At 41.3% G+C, this 23,431-nt stretch overlaps 1 protein-coding gene across 11 annotated transcripts in view; it reads left to right on the forward strand.

Annotated features, from left to right (window-relative positions):
- The window catches only part of TCF3 (transcription factor 3), a 196,439-nt gene that overhangs the window by 11,729 nt on the left and 161,279 nt on the right, over positions 1–23,431 (forward strand). For all 11 annotated transcript variants that reach the window (XM_030217652.1, XM_030217658.1, XM_030217659.1 and 8 more), the window contains exon 3: positions 336–408. In XM_030217652.1, the coding sequence (XP_030073512.1) occupies positions 336–408 (73 nt within the window). The remainder of the gene's footprint in view (positions 1–335; positions 409–23,431) is intronic.

A 23,431-nucleotide genomic window follows, 5' to 3' on the forward strand; every position in this document is an offset into this window, starting at 1 on the left:
TGTGTTTTAGAAAAGGCTGTATGTTGGCAGATCTTCTAAAATACATGAGAAATGTATGTCACTGTGTACTGTTTGAATAACTTTTTTTGCTGTATTTTTTATTGTATGCTGCCTTGCATGAGTTTCTCCAAAAAGGCAGCAAATAAAATAATGAAAACTGCAGAACGTCTAATATTTCTTTTAAAATTGGCTTAGTGCATAGGTTTTGAGTTTGCCCAGTTGACTATGTGAAAAGCTTTGTCACAAGTGCCTCTTCTCCTTCCTGTCCAGTCGCATAACACAGCAAGGTTCTACCTCCCTGGATTTGTCTAACCTCTTCCAATCTCTTTGTGTAGATGTTCCCCCTGCCTATGGCTAATGGAAAAAGCAGACCAACGACTCTCGCAGGCACTCAGTTTGGAGGATCAGGTATTGTACACGCCCCCCCCCCTCCCCCAACAGTACTGTTCATAGCCAAACATGTCTGCCTGGTGGTTTTCCTTTTCTTTGTGATTGCAATGTAAAGTTTTCTTGACTGCCTTTTTTTAAACTTGCAAAGTTCATGAGACTTGAAAGGGATTGAAAAACTATACTCATTGAATATTTTAGGATGTAGGAAAACTTGTTCAGTTGCAAAAAAAAAAAAACCCTTTTTGTAATTTGGAGTTTTATTTATGGCTATAGTTGGGGAGGGGGCAGAAAGCTTTGAATGCTTTTTTTTTTTTTTTTGTCTTTCTATGAAAAATGTGAGTTTTTTTTTTCAATAAATATAAAGATTAAAAAAAAAATCTTCCATCTTTCACTTGCTTTCCCTTCCTCCTCCCACCTCATTTTACTACTTGTAAGTGGCTTAGCAGTGGCAGCCCAGGACCAAGGTTTTTCAGGTTAACCTAGGTCAACTGCAGTGGCATCTGTATCCTGTTGTACCACACAGCAGTGGGGGGAGGGGGGTTGTCTTTGTTTTTTTGTTTTGTTTTACTTCTAATTCAGTAGTCTGGCTACTGAAAGGGGGAATAGGTCTTCTGTTTAAGTGTTCCCAACACTCTAAAATTACTTTCATATCACCTTAAGTATTCCTAAAGGGAATTAGAAATATCTAATATTTGTCAACTGGATACCTCACTGTGCTGTGCTTTGCCTTTTGTTGTCATGTAGCCAGACAAAGGTGGGAGTATTCCATATTTTATAATGGGAGCGTTATCGGAGGGAGGGGTGCATTATTTGTACCATATCCCATCTATTCAGTTTTTAAAACTATTTTTAGGTAGAACTTGGCTGTTTGACCTTTGTCTGAGTAAGTAGTACTCTATTGGGATTATAACAACTGACTAGTTTTTGAAAGCTTAAGCATCCTTCATTGGGTCAGTATAACTCCAAAGTTTAATCATACCCTTTTTTGTGAAATGAAATACTGGTATGTACATTAATACTTTTAAATATATTTGTGTACAGCCAGGTGACTGTCTAAAAATATTAACTAGTATTTTGTGTTAAAATATCTTAGCTTAATCTTTTCACTTCCTTGTTGGTCAAATTCCGGGGCTATGGCATAGCATCTATTGATGTGGGAATGCTTTTCCTTTGAGCTTAATGGTGTCCTCCAGATCTTATTCATTGGATGTCTGGTGGTGGCAGAGGAGTAAACATTTTCCTTAGCTAAATGATGTACCTTTTCTAGTTTTCAGAGTTTTTGTTTTTCTCTGTTTGCTCTCTCTACAAGCAAGAGTACTTAATGCATTTTTCTGTAAAGTGTGTATTAGGAGCAAGGAAATTATTCAACATTAAGTCTTTATTATACAAAATGTTCTGATAACCCTGGGCTGGGGACCTGTGATTCATAAAATTTGCATAGCATTCTGGGAAACTGTTGATACTAACTTTGGAAGGTGTTAGTAAACACCCTGTACAAAGGGGCAGGATGTGACTTTTTTTTTTTTTTTTTTTTTTTTAATTTCTCAGATTGTTTCCTGCTGGGACAAAGAGGGTAGGGAAGAGGAACAACCATAGAACAGGTGGTGAGCAGTGTTCTGGGGTGATGAGGGGGAAGGAGGTGAGGCAGGATGTAGTGATAGCTCATTGGAGTGTGGGACCTTCAGCAAAGTGTTGGAGGAAAAAGTGTGCCAGCTGGCTGTGAGAGACTTTGAAGCATGTGGACACCTATCAGTCAGCAGGGCCACTGAAAGATCATTAGACACTGGCAAGGATAGGCAGCATTGTTATGGCATGAGCCTGTTTATATTCTTCCATACACAATTGCAGTTTTATTTCGTGCTTGAAAACTTCTTATCGACTGAAGGGGTTCAAAATCTAGTAGCCAAAGCATTATCTGCTCACTTCTGTATGCTATAGGGATGTGCATTGAGGTTCTTTCAATTTTTGCTGTGAAACATTCAGAAACTCGCATTGTAAGGCTTCAGTAAAGCAATCTTCTCTCCCTCCCTGCAAATAAAACTGTAACATTTTATTCTGCTATATAACTTCTGGTTCAATGTGGATTACAGTAGACACTGGCCGTTGCCAGGAAGTACATATATGATTGATACAAAACAGATCTATTACACCTTATAAATCAGGTATGATTCAGTACAAATTTCTTAAATAGGTTTTTATCTGTTTCCGGAACTGTCTATAATTGATCATAGAAGATAATGTATTTTGAATACATTTGTCCAAGCAAGCTGCCTGTTAAGAAAAGAATATCTTAGAGTTTAGTCCTTTTGTTTTACTATGTATTGATGGATAAGCAAATAAAGCTCATGATCTAGTAAACAAAAATGATGCATAAGAGATGAAGGTGCAAGACTGAATAACATCTTATAGAGGAAACAGTAACATTTAAATCTTTTGCTTCCCATACAGGCAAAACTGTGTAACTTTCTATAATATTTAAAAAGTCGTATTTTGATAGTGAATAATTGAGGCATAACGCCACATTTTGAACAGTCTGTAATTTCTTCAAAATTTGTTTAGCTGCTCCTAAATAAGTGATGTTACAGTATAAGCTGAAAGTGTTTTTGATCAAAATATTTTCTTACACATCGTAAAATTTGCATCAATAAAAGTAAATGTACACCATCTTCCAAATTATTTGTAAAGGTGGATCAAAAATCTAAAATCCAGTTTTCTCTATCTCCCCCCCCCCCCCCCCCCCAAGAGCCAAGTGTTGTAGTGTTTTTGTTTTTTTACTTTTCTTTATTTCCTCATCTGCTGGTGCATTCTCTCACCAAACACACTTGTCATTGGAAGTAAATTAGGGCTCATGTTGAATTGTCTTATTTTTAAACATTTTCCCCTTGGTCTGGATATCTTACTGCAGTGTTCTTCATTGTGTGGCTTGCAAGCCAGTAGTTTGCCTCATTGACCCTACAAATGGCTTCCTGAATCTCTTGCCACCTCTGAAGGCTTGCTATCTCAAGAACAGCTGTTCTGTTGTCTTACCTGTATTTGGCTCTGTTTTGATTCACACAGTACCCAAAGTCTCACAAGAAGGAGAACAAAATGAGAGTTTAAGCACCATGTGACACTCTGGTCACTGAAAGCCATGTGGGGCAGGAAGAAAACAGAATAGCTGTTGTCTATCAAACATATAAATGGCGAGTGACCGTACTCACTCACAAATGCGCAGTAGAGACCCTTCTCTGCCCCACCCCCGCGTCAATACGTGATGACGGGGGCCAGAACACAGAGGGTCTGTACTGCGCATTTCAGAGGGAGGGACACCGCCGTCTAACGCTCCCCCCCACCCGAGTCGCCGCCGCCACCCACCTTCCACCCGGCCGGGCCCTCGCTCCGCTATTGAAACAGCGAGGGTCCAGGAACGCAGCACTGAGCTCTGCTGAGCTGCCGACATCGCCCTTCCTTCTTCTTCTCTGCCTCTGTCCCGCCCTCCACGACGTTACGTCACACGAGGGCGGGACAGGCAGAGAAGAAGAACGAAGGCCGACGTCGGCAGCTCAGCAGAGCTCAGTGCTGCGTTCCCGGACCCTCGCTGTTTCAATAGCGGAGCGAGGGCCCGGCCGGGTGGAAGGTGGGTGGTGACGGCTCGGTGGGGGGGCGCGAACTCTGAGGGGGAGGGGCAGCGGCGAACTCGGCTGTGGGGGCGGGCCTTTCAACCCCCCCCCTTCCTATAATAGCCCATTTTTACGGGCTCAAAGTCTAGTGCTAGTAGAAAGTGGAGTAGCTGAAAGATATTAAGGGGGAAGGGAGGATTTAAGGAGGGCTGGAGGTTCAGACTCTCTGGGATAGGGTCGAGGAGAGACTGTTTTGAGGAAAATTTTGTAAGGGAAAGAGGAAGAGTTGGGTAGAAAAGGATGAGTGGAGCAGCTAATGGGACTGTGTGTGAGGGCACACTTCATTTAGTTACATAAGTCATTCATAAGTGTTCTTGGGCTAGCCGTATCGTTTTGTTGCCCAGGGTGACATTCTTTGACTGGTGCCGGTCCTGGCTTCTTACATAACACAAAAAATAGCCATACTGGGTCAGACTAATGGTCATTAGCCCACTGTCCTGTTTCCAACAGTGGCCAAACAAGGTCACAAGTACCTGGCAGAAACCCAAAGAGTAGCAAAATTCCATGCTGCCAATTCCAGGGCAAGCAGTGGCTTCTCCATGTCTGTCTCAATAGCAGACTGTGGACTTTTTCTCCAGGAACTTGTCCAACCCCCCCCCCCCCCCCCCATTTTTTTAAACCCACATAAGCTAACCACTGTTACCACATCCTCCAACAACAAGTTCCAGAGCTTGCTCAAGGTGAGGTCGCACCATGGAGTAATACAGAGGCATTATATTATTCTTGGTCTTATTTACCATCCCTCTCTTAATAATTCCTAGCATCCTGTTTGCTTTTTTTTGGCCACTACCACACACACGGCAGACTATTTCAGCATATTGTCTACGACGACACCTAGACCTTTTTCTTGGGTGCTGATCCCCAAGTTGGACTCTAGCATCAGATAACTGATTTGGTTTGTTCTTCCCAATGTGCATCACTACATCTGTCTACAAAATGGCCCTCACTTGAGATTGGTCAAGATCACTCTTACTGTAAGTGTGCTTTCTATATGAACTGTTGTTGGGGGGTGGGGGGGGAGGTGATTTCTATAGCCCAGAAATAGTACAGCTGTCCACAGGATGAGAACTAAACAGGGTGCATTAGTGAAAAAGTGCTACCAGTTGGATTCAGCTTTTTTTCTTTTGCTTCAAAGCACTGCTTTAGAAAAAGTGTGGTGTGCTGGCATTTAAAAAAAAATACTCGTGCTATAATCTCCCTTCTTCTGGTACTGGTGGTAATAAGCTTCGTTCAGTGCTAATTGCACTTACTTTGGGATGCATGTATATATATTAATCCATAATAAAATGTTCCATGAGGACCCTCTTGGATATGGGTTCCTAGACTTTGAGAGAAGAACCACATAGAACACTTCAAATTGCTCAAATGGGTTGGTAGGCGAGTCTTCATTGGTGTTTATCCAAGCAGGATAGCGGGTCCCAATTTCTGAGTTCACTGCCATGTTGTAGTATGCCTGTCGTCTGGCTTGTATATGATGTTAACTGTATCAGCCTTGCTGCCTTTGATCAGCGTACAGATAATAATAATTAAAAAAAAATCTTTGAGCTGGTTTCAGCTACTGGCTGGAAATGTACTTCAGGCCAGAAAAACGACCTTCATGGGGATCCTGCTGCTAAGATGCTGTGATGTTTCCTGAAAATTGTGTGACTAGGACATGAACTACACAGACCCTCTTGGCTTTTATACATTGCTGTGGGAGATCTGTCCAGTTCCAGGTTAGAACATTGCATTGATGTAGAGCAACTTCACAGGGCAGTATTTTCTCAAGCCTCCCCTGGAGGTGACAGCAAGTTGGGTTTCAGGATTACTACCATGAATGTATGTGTGTTAACAAATTTGCATATGGTGTGTCTCCCCAATAATGCAAGTCTTTCATACTATTCATCACAGTAATCCTGAAAAGATGAGTCTAGTCATGCCTTCAAAAGTTGAGACGCAATGCCAGAGAGCAATGACTCCCAAATCTGTTCAGAGGGTAACCACAGCCAGTCAGGTTTTCAAGAGCTCCACAATGAATATCATGAGAGAATTTTGCATACCAGTCAAGCAGTGTATGCAAATTGATCTCCTAAATATTTACTAGATATCCTAAAAACCTGACTGGCTGTGGTTCCCCAGCACAGATTTGGGAATTGCTTCCATAGATGAATAATTTATAATGTGGTCCTCTTGATAAACGGTTGGTATTCTTACAAGCATATATATATATATATATATATATATATATTTGTAAACTCTTGAGGAACAATTGGCTCATGTTCTGTGTGCGTGCCATACTGTACAAGAGGTTGTGCCTCAGCAAGAAGAGGTTTAAAGAACTGAGGGAGAGGTAAAGGTGTAATGCTCTGCTTTTTCTAGAAAATGTTATTTTTTAAAAAATTTCCAGAGACTTTATTAAAACAGTAAGTGATGCACCTCAGCAAGAAGAGGTTTAAAGAACTATACACCTTTATTACAAAGTTCATTTTATAGCCACCTTTAGCATACCACCCTTTTCCAACTATTTTAGAACACTGCATCTTTTTTTCCCCATAATTTTCCAACTGGAAAGACCCTCTGAATTTCAAAAACCTGTCTGCTGCTGCCACCTCCCCCCCGTCCCACTCCCAACTTAACCCTACTAAATCCCCTAGCAAGGAAGATTTACATCACTCGCTCTATCCATTATGTCTCCTGTTACTCTTGTCTCTCTCTAGGTTGAACACAGAAGAGACCCACCACAGTCATAAAATCAAGTCAGTATTGCTATTCTTATGGCTGTTAATATGGTGGTCCTAGTTGGGCTCATGCCCAGGGTGCTGAAGGACAAAGGCAAGTGAGGCAAGCCATGCATTGCTGTCTCCTTCTACCAGTAGGCATGCCCACACACTCAAGCTGGTCAGGAGCTGCCCAGCCTTCCCCAATGTGGGCATGGGCTTATAAGAGCCATGTAGCTGACAATGGCAGAATGGTATGGGTGTACATGCTAACTGCAGCTGTTGGGCAGGACACTGTTTTCCCAGTCACACTGCTGTCTGTGTCTCTCATAAGCATAGGAGTCTACCTATACTAGTCAAGCTAAGAACCAATGCTGTGGAGTTGGTACACCAGATTATTTTTCTACTATCCCTTCTCATATTAGGCTTTAACTTATGTCTAGCAGTACTTTAGATCAGGACAAAAATGTGTGCTATATATCCAAGTATAAAGCGATAAATTTACCATATATTAGATTTTATTTTGAACTTGGAGTCGGTATACTTTTACCAACTCTGACTCCAACTCCACAGCACTGCTGGGAACAAAGATGGTGAAATCGCATCTCAAAGGCAAGGAAGTAAAAACTGCAGAAATGCAGGAGGTGTCATAATTCTCCAAAATCAGAGGGTATGATCCTTGGCAACTTTTTTTTTTTTTTTTAAACTTTGACATGGAATCTGATACTCATTGGGTGATTTTTGGGAAACGTGTGTGGTATAATGTAAATTTATTTTCTTTGGCACTTGTTTCTCAGATTCAAGCTTATTGCATAAGATGAGAATTCAAAGGCTAACAGTAATAGGACTTTAACTCAGATCAGACAGGGAGATTGCCTATATTGGGTTCTGATATTGTGGGGATTCATGTCTGGAGGCAAAGTGGACTGAATATCTGGATACTACTGTTATAAAGAGAGATGTGATAGTTTTGGTTTGGAATAAATTGTGTATGGATGGTATCTTGCTTTGCCCTGTACAGGTAGAAGAATTTTTTTTATTTTTGGATGTTGCTTCTAGTGCAGGGGTTCTTAACCCAGTCCTTGGTACACACCTAGCTAGTCAGGTTTTCAGAATACCCACAATGAATATTATAGGAGAGAGACTGCATCACTACCTCTATTGTATACAAAATGTTTCATGCATATTCACTGTGGATATCCTGAAAACCTGACTAGCTAGGTGTTTCTCAAGGACTGGGTTGAGAATCCTTGCTCTTGTGTAAGGATGAAGGTCAATGTCAAATAGAAAATGAAGCAGATAAAGGCCATCCATATCCTCTCCCGTGTTTTCTTGAATTCTGATACATCCTTGTCTTCTCCACATCAGCCAAGAGTCATTCCACATATCTGCCCTTTTCTTTAGAGAAGTATTTTCTTAAATTACTTTTGAGTCCACCCTCTCCCCCCCCCCCCCCCCCCCAAAACAAAAAAAAAACCTTCATCTTATGCCCTCTGGAACAGCAGCTTCCTTTCAAAGACCTGCCTCCTGTGCATTTATGCTATGGAGATTTTCAAATGTCTCAATCATATCTCCTCTTACTCATCTTTCTTTCAAGGTATACATATTGAGATCTGAGTCTTCTATATGCTTTATGATGACCACTAGTATAAGAATAGCTATACTGGGCCAGACTGATGGTCATCTAGCCCAATATCCTGCTTCCATTTTAGTTGCCGTCCTCTGAACAGACTCTGTCCTTATATTTTTGAAGGTGCAGTCTTCAGAATTGTACATACTACTTTAAATTGGCCCTTGCCAGAGACTTGTACAGAGGCACTATCGCCACCTTTTTCCTGCTGGCCATTCATCTTCTTTGCACCCAAGCATCCTCCTGGCTTTATGAAGTAAAGGAGCCTTGTGTTTTTGTCAGGATAGTTGCTTTCCTTGGCATCATGTTTGCAGAGCGGATGCTGACATGAAATAGGCTGGTCAGCACAGGCTGTCATCTCTTCGGTTGCTTGACTTCAAGAGCTCTATCTGGCCATATTGAAGTCTCGCTTAATGCCTTACTTTTTTTTCAGGGTTTGATTTCTTAAACCTTAAAACCTTGGCTCTCCCTGATATTGCCTTCAGTGGAGTGGAGGAATAGCCTAGTGATTGCAGTGGTCATGACATCCAAGGGAGCCTGGTTCAAATTCTAATGCTGCTCCTTGTGATTTTGGGTCAAGTCATCTAACCCTTCATTGCCTCAGGCACAAAATTAGATTCTGAGCCTTCCAGGAACAGAGAAATAATTTGTATATGAATGGAACTCACCGTGAATACTACTGAAAAAGGTGTGAGCAAAATCAAATTATTTTTTTTTTGAAACCTTTTAGATTTTGCTCATGTTTGTCTTTATAGTAAGCTCCATGGAGCAGGAACAGTGTGTATGTTTCTGTACAATGCTTGTCCAAGTTATTTGTCCTGCCAGTTGTTTATCAGGTTCAGCAGTAAATTCTGAGCTGTTGACCTGACTTACCTGTGGGAGATTGTTTTATTTTTATTATTTTGGTAGAAGCAGGAGGAGAGGGGAGAGGTGTATACAAGATGAAAGGGCTGTGATGAAACAGTTCTGTCATGTTTGCAAGTAATTGCAAACCTCTGACTTGTCGCTCTTCCTTTCAACTCTAGAGCTATAAAAGCCTTAAGACACTGGAGGATTTATGATGCTTATTTTTTTCCTCCCTTGTCCAGGAATTTTTCTTCCTTAATCTCCTCCTTTCAAAGATGATCCTTCTGCCTAATTGTTAACAAGAACGTGAAATGGTTTAGTTTTGTCAAGACTTCACTTTGATCGCAGGTTCATAAGAGAACTACCATATTTGAAGCAGGGTTAACCAATGTTAACCATTTCCCTATCACCCCTCCCCTGAAATCACCAACAAGCTGAGGCCTGTTACAAACTATACTTCATAATGTGTATATGAAATACAGATGTCCTTATCCCACCCCAAGCTAGGCAAGTCCCTTTTTTGAAAATGCACTTTCAAACATCTAGAAAGGGTTGGATATGTGTGGCAAATTTTTTTTTCCAGTAACAAATTGACAGATGAAAAATTGCACCTTAACACTAGGTGTTACTTAGTTGAAGGTTTATGTTTTTTTTTTCCAGCTGTGAAAATATAGACCTGAACGATCCCTTGACCATAATAGGGATGTGTACGGGCAAGGATATGTGATTAGGTTTCATTTTTGTGTTCATGAATTTGTCCCGACTTTTTTTTTTTTTTTTTTTTCATGCATTTAGTTTTAATAGGGAATTTTTAGTGAACCTTAAATCAATATGGTGCACCTCTTTCTGCCACTCCCAAAAAAAGCAGCCCAACTTATTGATTGTTTTTGGGTATAAGGAAAGTATAAAAGTATTCCCCTTGCCCAACTTCTTTCAACCTGTACTTATAGCAGTGAAATCGATGTTGGATTCATATGCACATCTGGTTGGTCTAAAATCCTCTTCTGTACCTCCATTTGGTTCCACTACCAGTAAAATGTGTCTCTTGCTGCTAATTTAATACTCATTCTGCTAAATGTATTGTCAACTCTAGCCATATTTAAAGTCCTGCTTAAGTACCTTTTTGAGGTTGCTGTTAAAGCTCGAATCCTGCATATCTCTGTTAATTTTAAACTTTCCAGTTATATACACAGTCCTTTGTCTTTTCTGTCTCTTGACTTGATTGTAACTAACTTCATGGATTGTCGTATCTGTACAGCACTGTTTTGTTTTATGAATATTCACGCACACAGCATTTCTTTTGAAATGACTAGGACTGTGGTTATAAGCTTTGAGGTGAAGTGGGATGTGGAGGGAGATGGCACCTGCAGTTTCTAAGATCCTATAGTGGTTACTGAAAGGATAGCTTCACCTGTCAGTTCTAGGATTGCCACCTTCAGCTCTGTAGATAAGCTAGTGCTGGAGCACTATTCAAAAACTTCAGAGAGCCAGATAATGAAGGAAAATATGTTTCTTAGCAGGAATCTGTGAGAGAAATGAAGCTCTCAATATGGTCTGCCTACTACCTTGTTACTTTTTACATTGGTCAGAGAACACATCCCTTCCCTCCCTTTCTCTCAATGTTGAATTCAGATTTTTTTTTTCCATTAACTCTTGTTGGGTGCATTTGTTAGAGAATAGCTACACTTCGGGCCTTTTCTTAAGCTCCTAGTGGCAAGTAGGGGATCAGGTGTTTGGGAGGGTGGGAGAGAAGTTACACAAAACTGTATTATGTTGAACATCCTAATAATTGTGCTGAATTATTTGGGACACTTGCTACTCTGGTCAGGCATTAATATGGAGTTATTAGTTTCGGTGAAGTTGTAGGGAAGTTGGGAGGGATTCTCATGTATCTTTATGGACAACACTGTATCATCCTATCTATTAGGATGGGGGTTCTTGTCTCATTCCTCCTCTTGGATGCTGTAATTTGGTTTTTCTTATTTTTTGGGGGGGAGAAGGAGGGAGGGGGTTAACAGTTGACGGAAACTGTTTGCTTGTCCTGATTTTCAATAAAATTTCTTGTGGCCTTATGGTTATGAAAGATCAAAGATTGCCAGGTTGCCTGAAAGGTACTTTATACCAAATTATAGCAAAAGAGTAATGGAGGATATTACATTTGTTCTCAAGAGTATACAGTTAGGCACTCAATCCATTAACCAGTGGCATAAGTAATGCAATGAGCAGACATGTCTTCATAAACATTAGTGTATATTAATTTATAATAACCATTTCTATTCATGATCTTAAGTAGGTAGGTCACTTTACCTTTTGTTACCTCAGGTACAACTTAAATTGTGAGCCCATTTAAGCAGGGAAATAACTTGTATACCTAATTTTTCAGTTTCTTTGGGCTCAGATTTGGAAAAGGCAAGTATTCTAAAATGCAAAGTGATCTGTTATACATACTTGCATGGATTTTGTTAATGTATAATTAGTGATTTTCAATAACAAGCTTCCAGTAGTTGCTTGAGCTTTTGAAAAAGATAAGGCTTCATTGTTCCTGTAGAACCAGTTCCTTATAAGGTTTCTCAAAGCTGAGGCCAGTAGGGTTAGTGTGTGTTGGGGGGGGGGGGGCTTTGAATTGTATGTTAATTTACATCTATTTTTGTATACTACTTTTGAGCATCTAGACAAGGTGGGTTTTTTTTTTTTTGTTTACCCCCCTCCCCCTTAGAATTCTTACTTCTGTATGTTCTGGTCTTTTATGTTCCACCATTTCATTTAACACTTGGTCCATTCCCGCCCCCCCCCCCCCCCCCAATGTGCATGCACACATTTTTGTGCAGTTAAGGACTTGTATGCTGACTCTTTAAGGTGCAGCACTGAAATTATTCTGTGCAGAGAATCTAGGGACATATGGGACCAATTAAATGGAAGCTGGAGAGAGAATTAAGTGTCTTGTAGGGGCACTGGGGCAAGCGGATGGCATGCCAGTTACAGCTGGCATACCGTCGGCCTGCCCCAGTGCCCCTACAAGACACTTAATTCATTTTCCACCTTCCACTTAATTGCAAGGAGGTGGAAACAAAGAATGTACTGTTTAACTTTAGAATGGAAATCCTAGATTTTTTTTTTATTACAGAAACAGCTGTTTGTTTCTCAAAATGGCTCATGTATCTCTCGATGGATTGCAGATGTTGATGCACATTCTCTTGTAAGCTTCATTTGCTAGGAATTGTTTAAAAACTGGTGTAATTTGACAAGCCTTATAGTGAGGTTGATTTTTTTTTCAAGCTTGTAGACCAGCATTCTTAGTTGAAAAAACTTGGGAGAGTGAATAAGTCCAACTAGGATGACTAATTAGACCCCCTTAGAAACTTCCTGATTTGTTAACTTTGCTTTATAGCAGCACTTTGCCTCTTTTTTTCCCCTCTGAACTGTTAGGTTCAAGGATACAATGGTAAAGTTATCTGTCTGTGGTATTGTATCCATGTATACCTTAACACTAGGTATGGGGGAAAACTTTTACCTAAAAGCTGGGTAATGAGTCTGGCTGTAACATGGAAAGATTAATTGGAACATTTTTTTGTGGCAAAGGGCTTGTCTCTGTTACAGACAGATGATCAAAACCCCACGCTGTTCCAAACAGCGCTCCAAAAATAGCGCTGGAACAGTGCGGGGCGTTATTAGACCTATGATCAGAGATAATTGCATGCAAATTTAAGCACGCAATTATCTCTGATCATGGGGTGGAAGTGCGGGAGAATTGTGCCTGGGCATGTGTGAAACAACGCTAGTATGGTGCTAACAGCCTCTAGCACTGGTGTTTGCTTCTGATCATCCCCATGTTAGTAAGTATCCTAGCTGCATAATAGGCATACCGTGGACTAGTCTCATAATGGTGTAGTCTCTTTGACTTGGCCAAGATGACCTGTGGTGGAATGGTAGGGGATCATGGCATTTTTAAAAACAAAGATGATGATGTGAGTTGGTTAGTATTAACCAATGTATGAATCTGCCTGTGCAGGCAACAGGAGGAGGGATTCAAATGTTTTTAGTGCTCTGCTTAGGGGACACCTAGTTGTCTTTGTATAGAGGGAGGGTAAAAAAGGAGAGGGTCTTAACACTGACATCAAATGGATGATTGTAGTGGGTGAAGAGTTGGCGTGAAGAGATATCAAATTCTTAAGCATTTTCAGAACTGTCTTGTGAGATGTTCTCCATGGAAGGTCAAAAAATGACCCTGTTCTGTATGCTAGCCTGATAGAGAAACTTTGTGTGGAACTGTTTTGATACAGAGTGTCTTACATGAGAGATGCAGTTGCATCCTTGGATTATCCATGCTAAAGGGAACCTCTCTCTCTGAACTTTTTTCCCTGGCACCAGCCATTTTCCCCCTTGTCATTCTTAACCTTCCTATGGCCCCACATTACCTCACTGGCCATCACTACACCTTTCTTTTGTATGTCAAAATCTTTCAACACAGTGCTTGTGTTTGAGTGCTTTATGTAATGTAAATTGGGTAAAGTCATGGAAAGATGGGGGAGATGTGGTAGAAGCAGATAACTCCTCCTTTAATGTTGACCAAAAAAATGTAATCGGATTGTGAAATGTATAGTCCTTTAATGTTTTATTTGGGGGGGGGGGGGGGGGAGGAGACTAATGCAGTTGAATATGGAGATGTCTAGAGGCTGACTGAATTTCAGTTATGGTACTGAAATGGCCTAAATCCTTGTTTCTGCATAGTTTTGACTTCTGCTGAAAGGTTGTTCATTTCAGACATGTTTTGGTGGAAGCTTAAATTTTGTGCTTTGTCCCATTTGTCTCCCTATCTCAAGGCCTATCTTTCAATCCCCTGGTGGTCTAGAGGTGTAGTTGGGCAGGAGTGATCCCCAATTGCTCCTTCCCTAATTACACCACTAGACCACCAGGGAATGTAAGGTAGTTTTGTTTTGTACTGTTTGCAAGTAATGCACTTACTATCTTGTACAATAGTTTATATGGTAAATAGAATGCTCCAAATTTTTTGTATCGAAAGCAGCAGAAATTTGTAAATTTGGGATAAGCTCCTTAAGAATTAGTCTCTGTGGAGTTGTCATCACCTGTCATTTTGAGTGTGGCAAAGTCAGCCACTGTAAAAGCAACATGGCATCAAGTTTCAGTATTCATTTAGCTATGGTCCATGTGTTTGCAGTCTATTTGCTTGGAGGTAAAAAGTCTTTCAGTATTCTGACTTGGGATACTGTGGGTTTAGCAGAGGGATGCCGACTGCAAGCTCTGACAATCCCCAGCGGCCCTCACTGGTTCGCATTCAAACAGCCAAACTTGAGTTTTTGGTTGGCTTTGACCAAAACCAGGTGGTGGTTTTCAGTTGCAGTTTTGGCTGAAACTGGGGAAAATAGCAGTTTCGGTCAGTTTCTCAAGATATCTAAAGATTCTTCTACTCCAGAATGAAAGTTTTGGATTCCTTATGGGATTACATTAGTAGTTGAGGATAGCAAATGGATTCGTTCATTCATTCAAGTATTTATATACCGCTTAGACCTAAGCAGTTACAGTTTCATTTTCCAGGTACTGGGTCTGTCTCTAGTGGGATCACAATCTAAGTAGTACATTGCACTACTGTTGTAGACAAAATGGGAATAAAGCACAAATTTGTACCCGGGGCAACAGAGAATTGACTTGCCCAGGGTCACACAGAGCTGCAGAGGGAATTGAAACAGATTCCCAGGATCTCAACCCACTGCTGACCATCGAGCAGCAGGGGGAATCAAACCCACTTCCCCAGGTCCGCAACCCGCTACATTAATCATTGGGCCACTCCTCCACTCCAAACGATATTTGGTCTGCCCAGTTGTCTTGACCTAAAACGAATGCTAATCTTTTCTTCACTTTACCACCCCTTTTTAATATGTTTTGCTAGAGCAGTATAAGAGAGAATGCAGCTGGATATATTGGTGTAAAAAATTGGAGGCATGTATACAGTGCTGCCATATTTGTGCCTTTGTCAGAGTTGGAGAATAGGCCTGGGTACTGCAAGTGCAGGTTTTAAAAAATTTTTAATTTATGTACAATACAGCCTCTATTATCTGACCTTTGCTAATCTGGCATATCCAACAGCCCTGCCCCCACGACATCATTGTATCTCTTTCCATTTTCTGGTGTAGCACAGAAGGACGTTTAGCACCTGAGACAATATTTCAGACCCGGGACCCTGCTTTTACAACCTCTTGTTTATGCTGTGTTTGAAGGGTTACCATTGTGTTTTCCTATTATCTGACTTTTCACTTATCCGACAATGGGTCTATTCCATTTACGTCGGATAATCAAGACTTTGGTGGCTGTAAAAAAAAAAAAAAAAATTCAAAATTTATTTCATCTTTTTACATAGTGATTTAGGAAAACCAGAAAGAGAAAATATCAAGGAAAAAGTATTTCTATATATTAATCCACAAATATTGGGGGGATGAGCAGGAAAAATAAAAATGCTGGCAGATAAAGACCATATGGTCTATGCAGGCTATCCATCCATGCCATCTACTCTCCCTATGACTCGTTTAGAAATCCTATGTACTTGTCCCAAACTCTTGAATTCAGATACTGTTTTCATCTCCACTTCCACGAATTCACCACCCTTTCCATGAAGAAGTATGTCCTCAGGTTACTTCTGAGTTTATATCCTTTTACCTTCATCCTATGCCCCCCTCATTCCAAAGCTTCCTTTCAGTTGAAAGACTCTCCTGTGCATTTATGCTGCATAGATATTTAAATGTCTCTTTTATATCTGACCTCTTCTGCCTTTCTTCCAGAGTATGCATATTGAGACACTTTGACGAAGACACTGACCATTTTAGTAGCCGCTCTCTGAACAGACTCCAACCATTTTAGTAGCTGCCCTCTAGACTGACTCCAACCTGTTTATCTCTCTTTGAAGGTGTGGTTTCCAGAATTGTGCACACTATTCTAAATGAGGTCTCATCAGAATCTTATACAGGGCATCATCAACCCCCCCCCCCCCTACTAGCCATTCCTTTCCCTATTCACCCAAGCATCCTTCTAGCTTTTACCATCACCTTTTCTACCTGTTTGGCCACTTTAAGATCATTACATATGATCACACCCAAGTCGCACTCCTCTCTTATGCACATAAGTTCTTTACCCCCTATACTACCATTTCCTCAGATTTTTGCAGCCCAAATGGCATGACCCTGCATTTTTTTAGCATTAAATCTTAGCTGCCAAATTCCAGACCATTTCTCTAGCTTTGCTAAGTCCTTTCTCTACCTTTTAAGTCCTTTCTCATGTTATCCACACCATCAAGGGTGTCTACCCTATTGCAGACTTCGGTATTCTCCGAGGACAAGCAGGCTACTTGTTTTCACATGTGGGTCGACGTCCGCGTCGGCCAGGATTCGGATGGCATTTTGCAAGCAAAATTATTTAAAAAAAAAAACCTTTGCCAGTCTTCTAGCGCATGGTGGACGAATTCCTGCCCGTGGCATGAGCGTGCTTCAGTTTTTCTTTCTCCGCGTTGAAGTGCAGAAGCTTTTGTTTCTGCTCCTCTTCAGGCCCAGGAAGAGTCTTCACTATCTGTCTGCGATTTGTTTGCTAACGTTTATTTTTTTCTTTAAGATAAAAAAAAAGGTAGGTTCCCGTAGTTTCTTTTAGTTTTTTTCCCTACTTTGTTTTGTTTTTCATTGTGGCCGGGTACTCCCCTTTTTCCTTTTGTGCCTTTTTTCTCTTTTTTAGGCACAATCGGGTCTTGATTTCGCCGAAGCCATTTTTCCTTCCATGTCATTGAAGACACCCAGTGGCTTTAAGCGTTGTACTCAGTGCAACCGGACGATCTCAGGTACAGATACGCACGCTTGGTGTATCCAGTGCCTTGGGCCCGACCTTAGCCCAGCCGCTTGTAGTGTCTTCGTATGAAGAAACGCACTCAAGCGTCTCGAGAAGCCCAATGAGAGAAATGTTTTGGGGCTCAGTCCGGTCCTTCGACGTTTATATTGGCATCGGTACTGAGGTTGGCGGCGTCAACATTGACGTCGGGAAGAGAGGTAATGGCTACTGTGAGACCAACTTGCACTGGGAGCAGTGAGGTGTCGAGTGGGTCTCCACCTGCCTCCAGGCCTCCTGTTATGCCAGCCCCCCGGGACTGGCCCCGAGGAGACGTGAGGATTCCACGTCCTCTTCATCCTGTACTGAGGAGTCTACTGAGGAGTCTCGATGACAGGCGTCGAGCGAAGGCGAGGAAGCACTCGTGGATGGGCTTCACACTCAAGGAGCTTGGTACTTTCAGGAAAAAGGTCTTCAGATCAGTCTTCTGGAATTGCGAGCGATCTGGAACGTTCTAAAGGCTTTCAGAGACCGGCTGTCCAACCAACTTTATATTGATTCAGACAGACAATCAGGTTGTCATGTATTACACCAACAAGCAGGGGGGCACCGGATCTTGCCCTCTATGTCAGGAAGCCATCCAGATGTGGTTTTGGGCTTGCCGTCATGGCATGTTTCTCCAAGCCACTTATCTGGCAGGCATGAACAACAATCTGGCCGACAGGTTGAACAGGATAACGCAACCTCACGAGTGGTCACTGAACATGGGCGTAGTCCGCAAGATCTTCCGAGCGTGGGGCATCCCCTCGGTGGATCTTTTTGCCACTCGGATCAATCACAAGGTCCCTCAGTTCTGTTCCCGGCTTCAGGCCCACGATAGACTAGTGTCAGATGCCTTTCTCCTGCATTGGGGGACAGGCCTTTTGTATGCGTATCCTCCCATACCTCTAGTAGGGAAGACTTTGCTGAAACTGAAGCAAGACTGTGGAACCATAATTCTGATTGCTCCCTTCTGGCCGCGTCAGATTTGTTTCCCTCTTCTTCTGGAGTTGTCATCCGAGAAACCGTGGCGATTGGGGTGTCAACCCTCATCACCCAGAATGAGGGGTCGCTTCTGCATCCTAACCTCCAGTCTCTAGCTCTCACGGCCTGGATGTTGAGCTTAGATTTCGCCGCCTTGGGTCTTTCAGAGGGTGTTTCTCGAGTCTTGCTTGCTTCCAGGAAAGATTCCACCTCGAAATAGCCTCAATCAGAATCCACCATAAAACCCTGCTCGACCACCTAAATTGCGCCCTATTCTACAGACCACCATGTAACTGGAACAACATCCAGGCGGATTTCATGGACTTCATTTCAAATACATGTGTATCTAACTCCAATACACTAGTATTAGGAGACATTAACCTTCACCTTGAAGACCCAAACTCTACCAACGCACGAGATTGCAAGGACTTCCTTCATCTTTGTGACCTTACATGGCCACACATGCGAACAACCCACGTGAAGGGTCACACACTCGACCTCATCTCATACAAACTGTCCACTGATAAGAACCTAACCATAACACAAACTAGATGGACAAACACCATGGACTGACCATTACAAACTAAACCTATCCCTAAAATGGCAAAAAAGGGGTCCTCTCTACACATGAGAACACACAACTTATACCATGAGAGGCCAAATAGACCTGGATACTTTTTGGCAACAGATATACAACGATTGGACAGCAGAAATGGAATTCATGTATTACCTCTCAGAATGGGACAAAAGATGCAGACACATACTAGACGAAATAGCATCCTTACAAATAAGAACTTCACGTAGACACAACTCGACACCGTAGTTCAATGAAGAACTGAAAAAACTAAAAACACAATCTAGGAAACTGGAATGCGCATGGAAAAAAAAAAGACGAACACACATTCAACGCATGGAAACAACTACAAAGGAAATACAAATAACGCAATTAGACCAAAGGTCATACTACAAAACTAAATTGGGCCGGACTACAAAAACACGAAGAAACTATACCATCTCGTGAACAAACTACTAGACACAACACCGGTCACCACAACCAACACTGACATCCCATCTGCAGACAACCTTGCTAAACATCTCAATGAAAAAATCGTATACCTACGCAAAACCCTACCTCAGAACAACATGGACATAGAAAGCTTCATTAATGTTCTAGACCCAATCCCTGGTGAATACCCTGCTGACCGAATATGGTCAAATGTTGCTCTACTCAGCGTTGACAGTTACCCAGGCGATTAAAAAATACTCAGCCATTGTCAACTGGACACCTGCCCCAGCCACCTAATACAATCTGCCCCCACTGCTTCATAATAGATCTCACATCCCACTTAAACTTTATGCTTCAGGGTATCTATCCTCAAGAAAAAGGCAACATCCTGCTCACCCCAATATCAAAAGACCAAGGAAAAAAAACAAATGACATCACCAACTACCGCCTAGTAGCATCTATCCCATTAGTAGTCAGACTAATGGAAGGATTGGTGACCAAAACAACTCAGTGACTACATAAACAAATTCACTATACTACATGAGTAAAATCAGGATTTCGACCCCTACACAGCACTGAAACAGTACTATTCACTTTTCTAACAAAATTCAAGCAGGTAATAGCAATAGGCAAGAGCATTCTGCTCCTCCAATTTGACATGTCAAGTGCATTTGACATGGTTAACCATAACATTTTGCTAAGACTCCTAGAATACTTCGGAATCCGTGGTGGCACTCTCAATTGGATTAAAGATTTTCTAACCACAAGAACATATCGTCACCCTGGAAACCAGGCTGCGGAGTACCGCAATGATCAACACTATCACCGATCCTTTTCAACCTCATGATGACTGCACTAGCCAAGACCCTATCTATCCAAGGCCTCAACCCATTTATCTACGCTGATGACGTTACATTATACATCCCATACAAACATGATCTGGCGGAAATCAAGCTAAGCTTAAACATCATGAACTCATGGGCAAATGCATTCTAACTAAAACTCAATACAGAAAAGTCTCATCTCATCCCAATACAATACATACAAACCCACAAACATTAACACCCCAGGATACACCCGCCCTATCTCAGACAGCCTAAAAATTCTCAGGAATAACAATCGACCGGAACCTATCGCTAGAGACCCAAATGAAATCCAGCATAAAGAAAATGTTTCTCTCAATGTGGAAACTCAAATGCATAAAACCATTCTTCCCGAGGGAAATATTTTGTAACCTGGTACAGTCCATGGTACTAAGCCACGCAGATTAATGGAATCTATGCGGGATGCAAGGATCAAATCATAAAGAAACTTTAGATTGCCCAAAACACATCAGCCAGACTTACACTTAGAAAGTTTTGACAGCGCCAGACCAGTTTAGAAAAATTGCACTGGCTACCAATCAAAGAAAGTATCACTTGCAAAATCTGCACGACTGTCATAAACTTATTTACGGCGAGGCACCGAGATACATGACCGACCTCATCGACCTGCCAACCAGAAACACCACAAAATCTGCACGATCATACCTAAACCTCCACTACCCAAGCAGCAAAGGACTCGTATACAAATCCACCTATGCAACCAGCTTTTCCTACCTAAGCGCACAACTATGGAACGCATTGCCAAAAGCAGTAAAAACTATGCTCGACCACCTAAATTTTTGGAAAGCACTAAAGACAGACCACCTGTTCAGAAGAGCATACCCCACCGTCCCAATTTAAAAATGCCTGTTCACTTGCGACACAATGCAACCAAAGACCGTAACGAACATTACCTGACTCTTTCCCCTTTTCCTTAAGTTCCCCCCAACTGTACCTACCATACATATACCTCATTCTACCACAATATCACTTTGTATTCATTCATACCATGTATTTGTTCAGACCGTAATTGGCTAACGCCGTTAACGGTTATATATAAGCCACATTGAGCGTGCAAAAGGTGGGAAAATGTGGGATACAAATGTAACTAATAATAATAATAATTTATTGTAATAATGTACGTCTCTTGCTCTAACCCACTTGGCAGACTATACTATACTACACTAAAATGCTTCTAACCTGCCTTATCCCCACCATAGTAGACTCAAAGCAGATAAATATTGCAGATACATAAAAATAAACCTCAAGAATTATTCTACAACTTCATTAAATTTCTCAACTGGATAACGTTTCAATAAGTTCCAAAACAAAGATAGGTAGAAGCAAACAAAACATTTAACAGAGAAAAAAAATCCAACTTTTCACTGCATAAAAGGGAAAAGATTTCTCATAACTTAACCTGTATCTTACTACTTTAATAGTAGGAAACGTCAAAAGCAACCCAGCAGAATTTCTGCTGGTAAGAGGATCCTAGTAATGAAACTTGGGAGCAAAAACCTCAGGAGCCTGGCCAAATGGAGATTTGTATACCAAATCTTAAACTCAGCTCGTGCTGCCACAGGAAGCCAATGAAGCTTCATCAGCAGAGGCGTAGAATGATCAAATTTAGTCTTTGTAGTTATCAATTTTGCAGCTGTATTCTGAATTGAGCATAGTCTCCTTTTCCAATTTAAGTGAGATTCCTAACTATAAGGCGTTGAAATAATCTAAAGAAGACAAAATCACCTTGTACACCATCAACCTAAAATGGTCTTGAAGAAATTAAGAATGAACTGATTTCAATTGCCTAAGTTTAAAGAAACTCTCGCAGTATAATATTGATCTGAGGTTCCATGCCCAGGCAGGAATTGTGACGCATCTTTAGAATCCTAGATGTAGTCTCAACCTTCAAAGATATTCCATCTGTGAAGAACACTGTCTTTGGTATCAAGTCTTTGTTAGAGCTAAACCAGAGAAGTTTAGTTTTATCTGCATTAATCTTGTAAAATTAATCCAGAAGAGGTTGGTTATCTTAAAGGAGCTGTTGAGACATGTAGCTCTCCTCTTCAGATGTCCAAAAGGTGTGTGCTTTAAGTGTTGTTCTGTATTATGTCTCATTTTAAGGTTGAGAGAGGTCTCTCTTCAAATATGAGAGGGAGGGACTATGCGCTAAACTAATCTTCCCCTGATGCTTTTATGGTGAGTTCTCCTAAAATCCCCAGGAAAAAGGATGTTCCCTTTTATAAGGGACTCCACCTTTGACCGGCCTGTTCTCGGATAGCCTACTTCTGCATCACCTCATATTACGTTCTGTCTTCCCTCTTCTGTCTACCTTCTTTGAGATTTGTAATTCACCCAATGTAATTGGCCTATTCTGCACATTGTAAGACACTTTGAGTCTGCACGACTGTGGAAAAAAGTGGGGTATAAATGTTCAAAATAAATAAATACCTTTATGCTGTTATTGCTTCACTTCCCTGCTGCCTACCCCTGTCCCCTTTCCTTTCTCTGTCCCCAAAGGCCTGTTAACTTCCCTATTAATACTGTTACAGAAAACAGGAGCATATCACTTAATTAGGAAAAATTAACTACTAACCTCCTACCATATGTTGCCCCTTCCTGGTATTTGTTATGAAAGTCCTGTAGAATTTAAATACAGACCTGGGCTTTATCCAAATCTCCAAGCCCAGGTTTCTGTGGAGTACTGTGGAATGACCTTACTAAGTATCTGTTGTAGTCTTTAATGGACATCTTCAATCCTTTTTGTCCTTGCGTTTTTTTTTCCCTCAGTAAGTATATGATGTGATGGGGACATTACTGTGCATTAAAAGCAGATTCATTTGATGATAAATGATCAGTATTTCTTTTTACAAGAGTTCTTGGAGTGCTTTCAGCAGGATATGCTAGTTTACCCTGCATGAAGGACTATAAACCACCAGCTAATGGTTAACAGAGATCCGCAATCCCCCTTGGACACCTTGAATTTATATGAGGGCACAATAGGTTTTGACTTAGGGACCAAACAACCTGATCAGGATTTGTCGAATTGACTGCCTGGCAGGAGCTCAGGATTCCATCTGTTGCATCCTCTTAAATTATAAGGTTCATTTTTTTGTCTCTAGCATCTCTGCTTGGGTCTGTGGTGTGGAAGTGGGTTGTGCCTGTAGAATGGGGTTGGTGGGAGCACTATTTAGGCAGAAGCTATAAAGATGCAAGTTATGGGTCAGTACACTTGCTGTTCTTTCCCATTCCCTGCAATTATAGGTCCTGACTTGTCATTTATGGATATATTCTTTCATGCTGCCTATATAGAGATCCAACTCGGAGTGGATTATTCTCCATTTGGAGGGGCTTATTCAGTGTGTGGTGGCTGTCATGATGTGAGATTCCCCCTCTTTATTTTCCTTTTTTTTTTTTTTTTTTTTTTACTGCTGTATTTCATTTTGTGATGCATATTGGTCAAACTATGTACGTCTAGTCCTTGTCGCATGCTTTGTGTA

The sequence above is a fragment of the Microcaecilia unicolor genome, chromosome 11 (assembly GCF_901765095.1).
Source record: "Microcaecilia unicolor chromosome 11, aMicUni1.1, whole genome shotgun sequence".
In the NCBI taxonomy this organism is placed as follows: domain Eukaryota; kingdom Metazoa; phylum Chordata; class Amphibia; order Gymnophiona; family Siphonopidae; genus Microcaecilia; species Microcaecilia unicolor.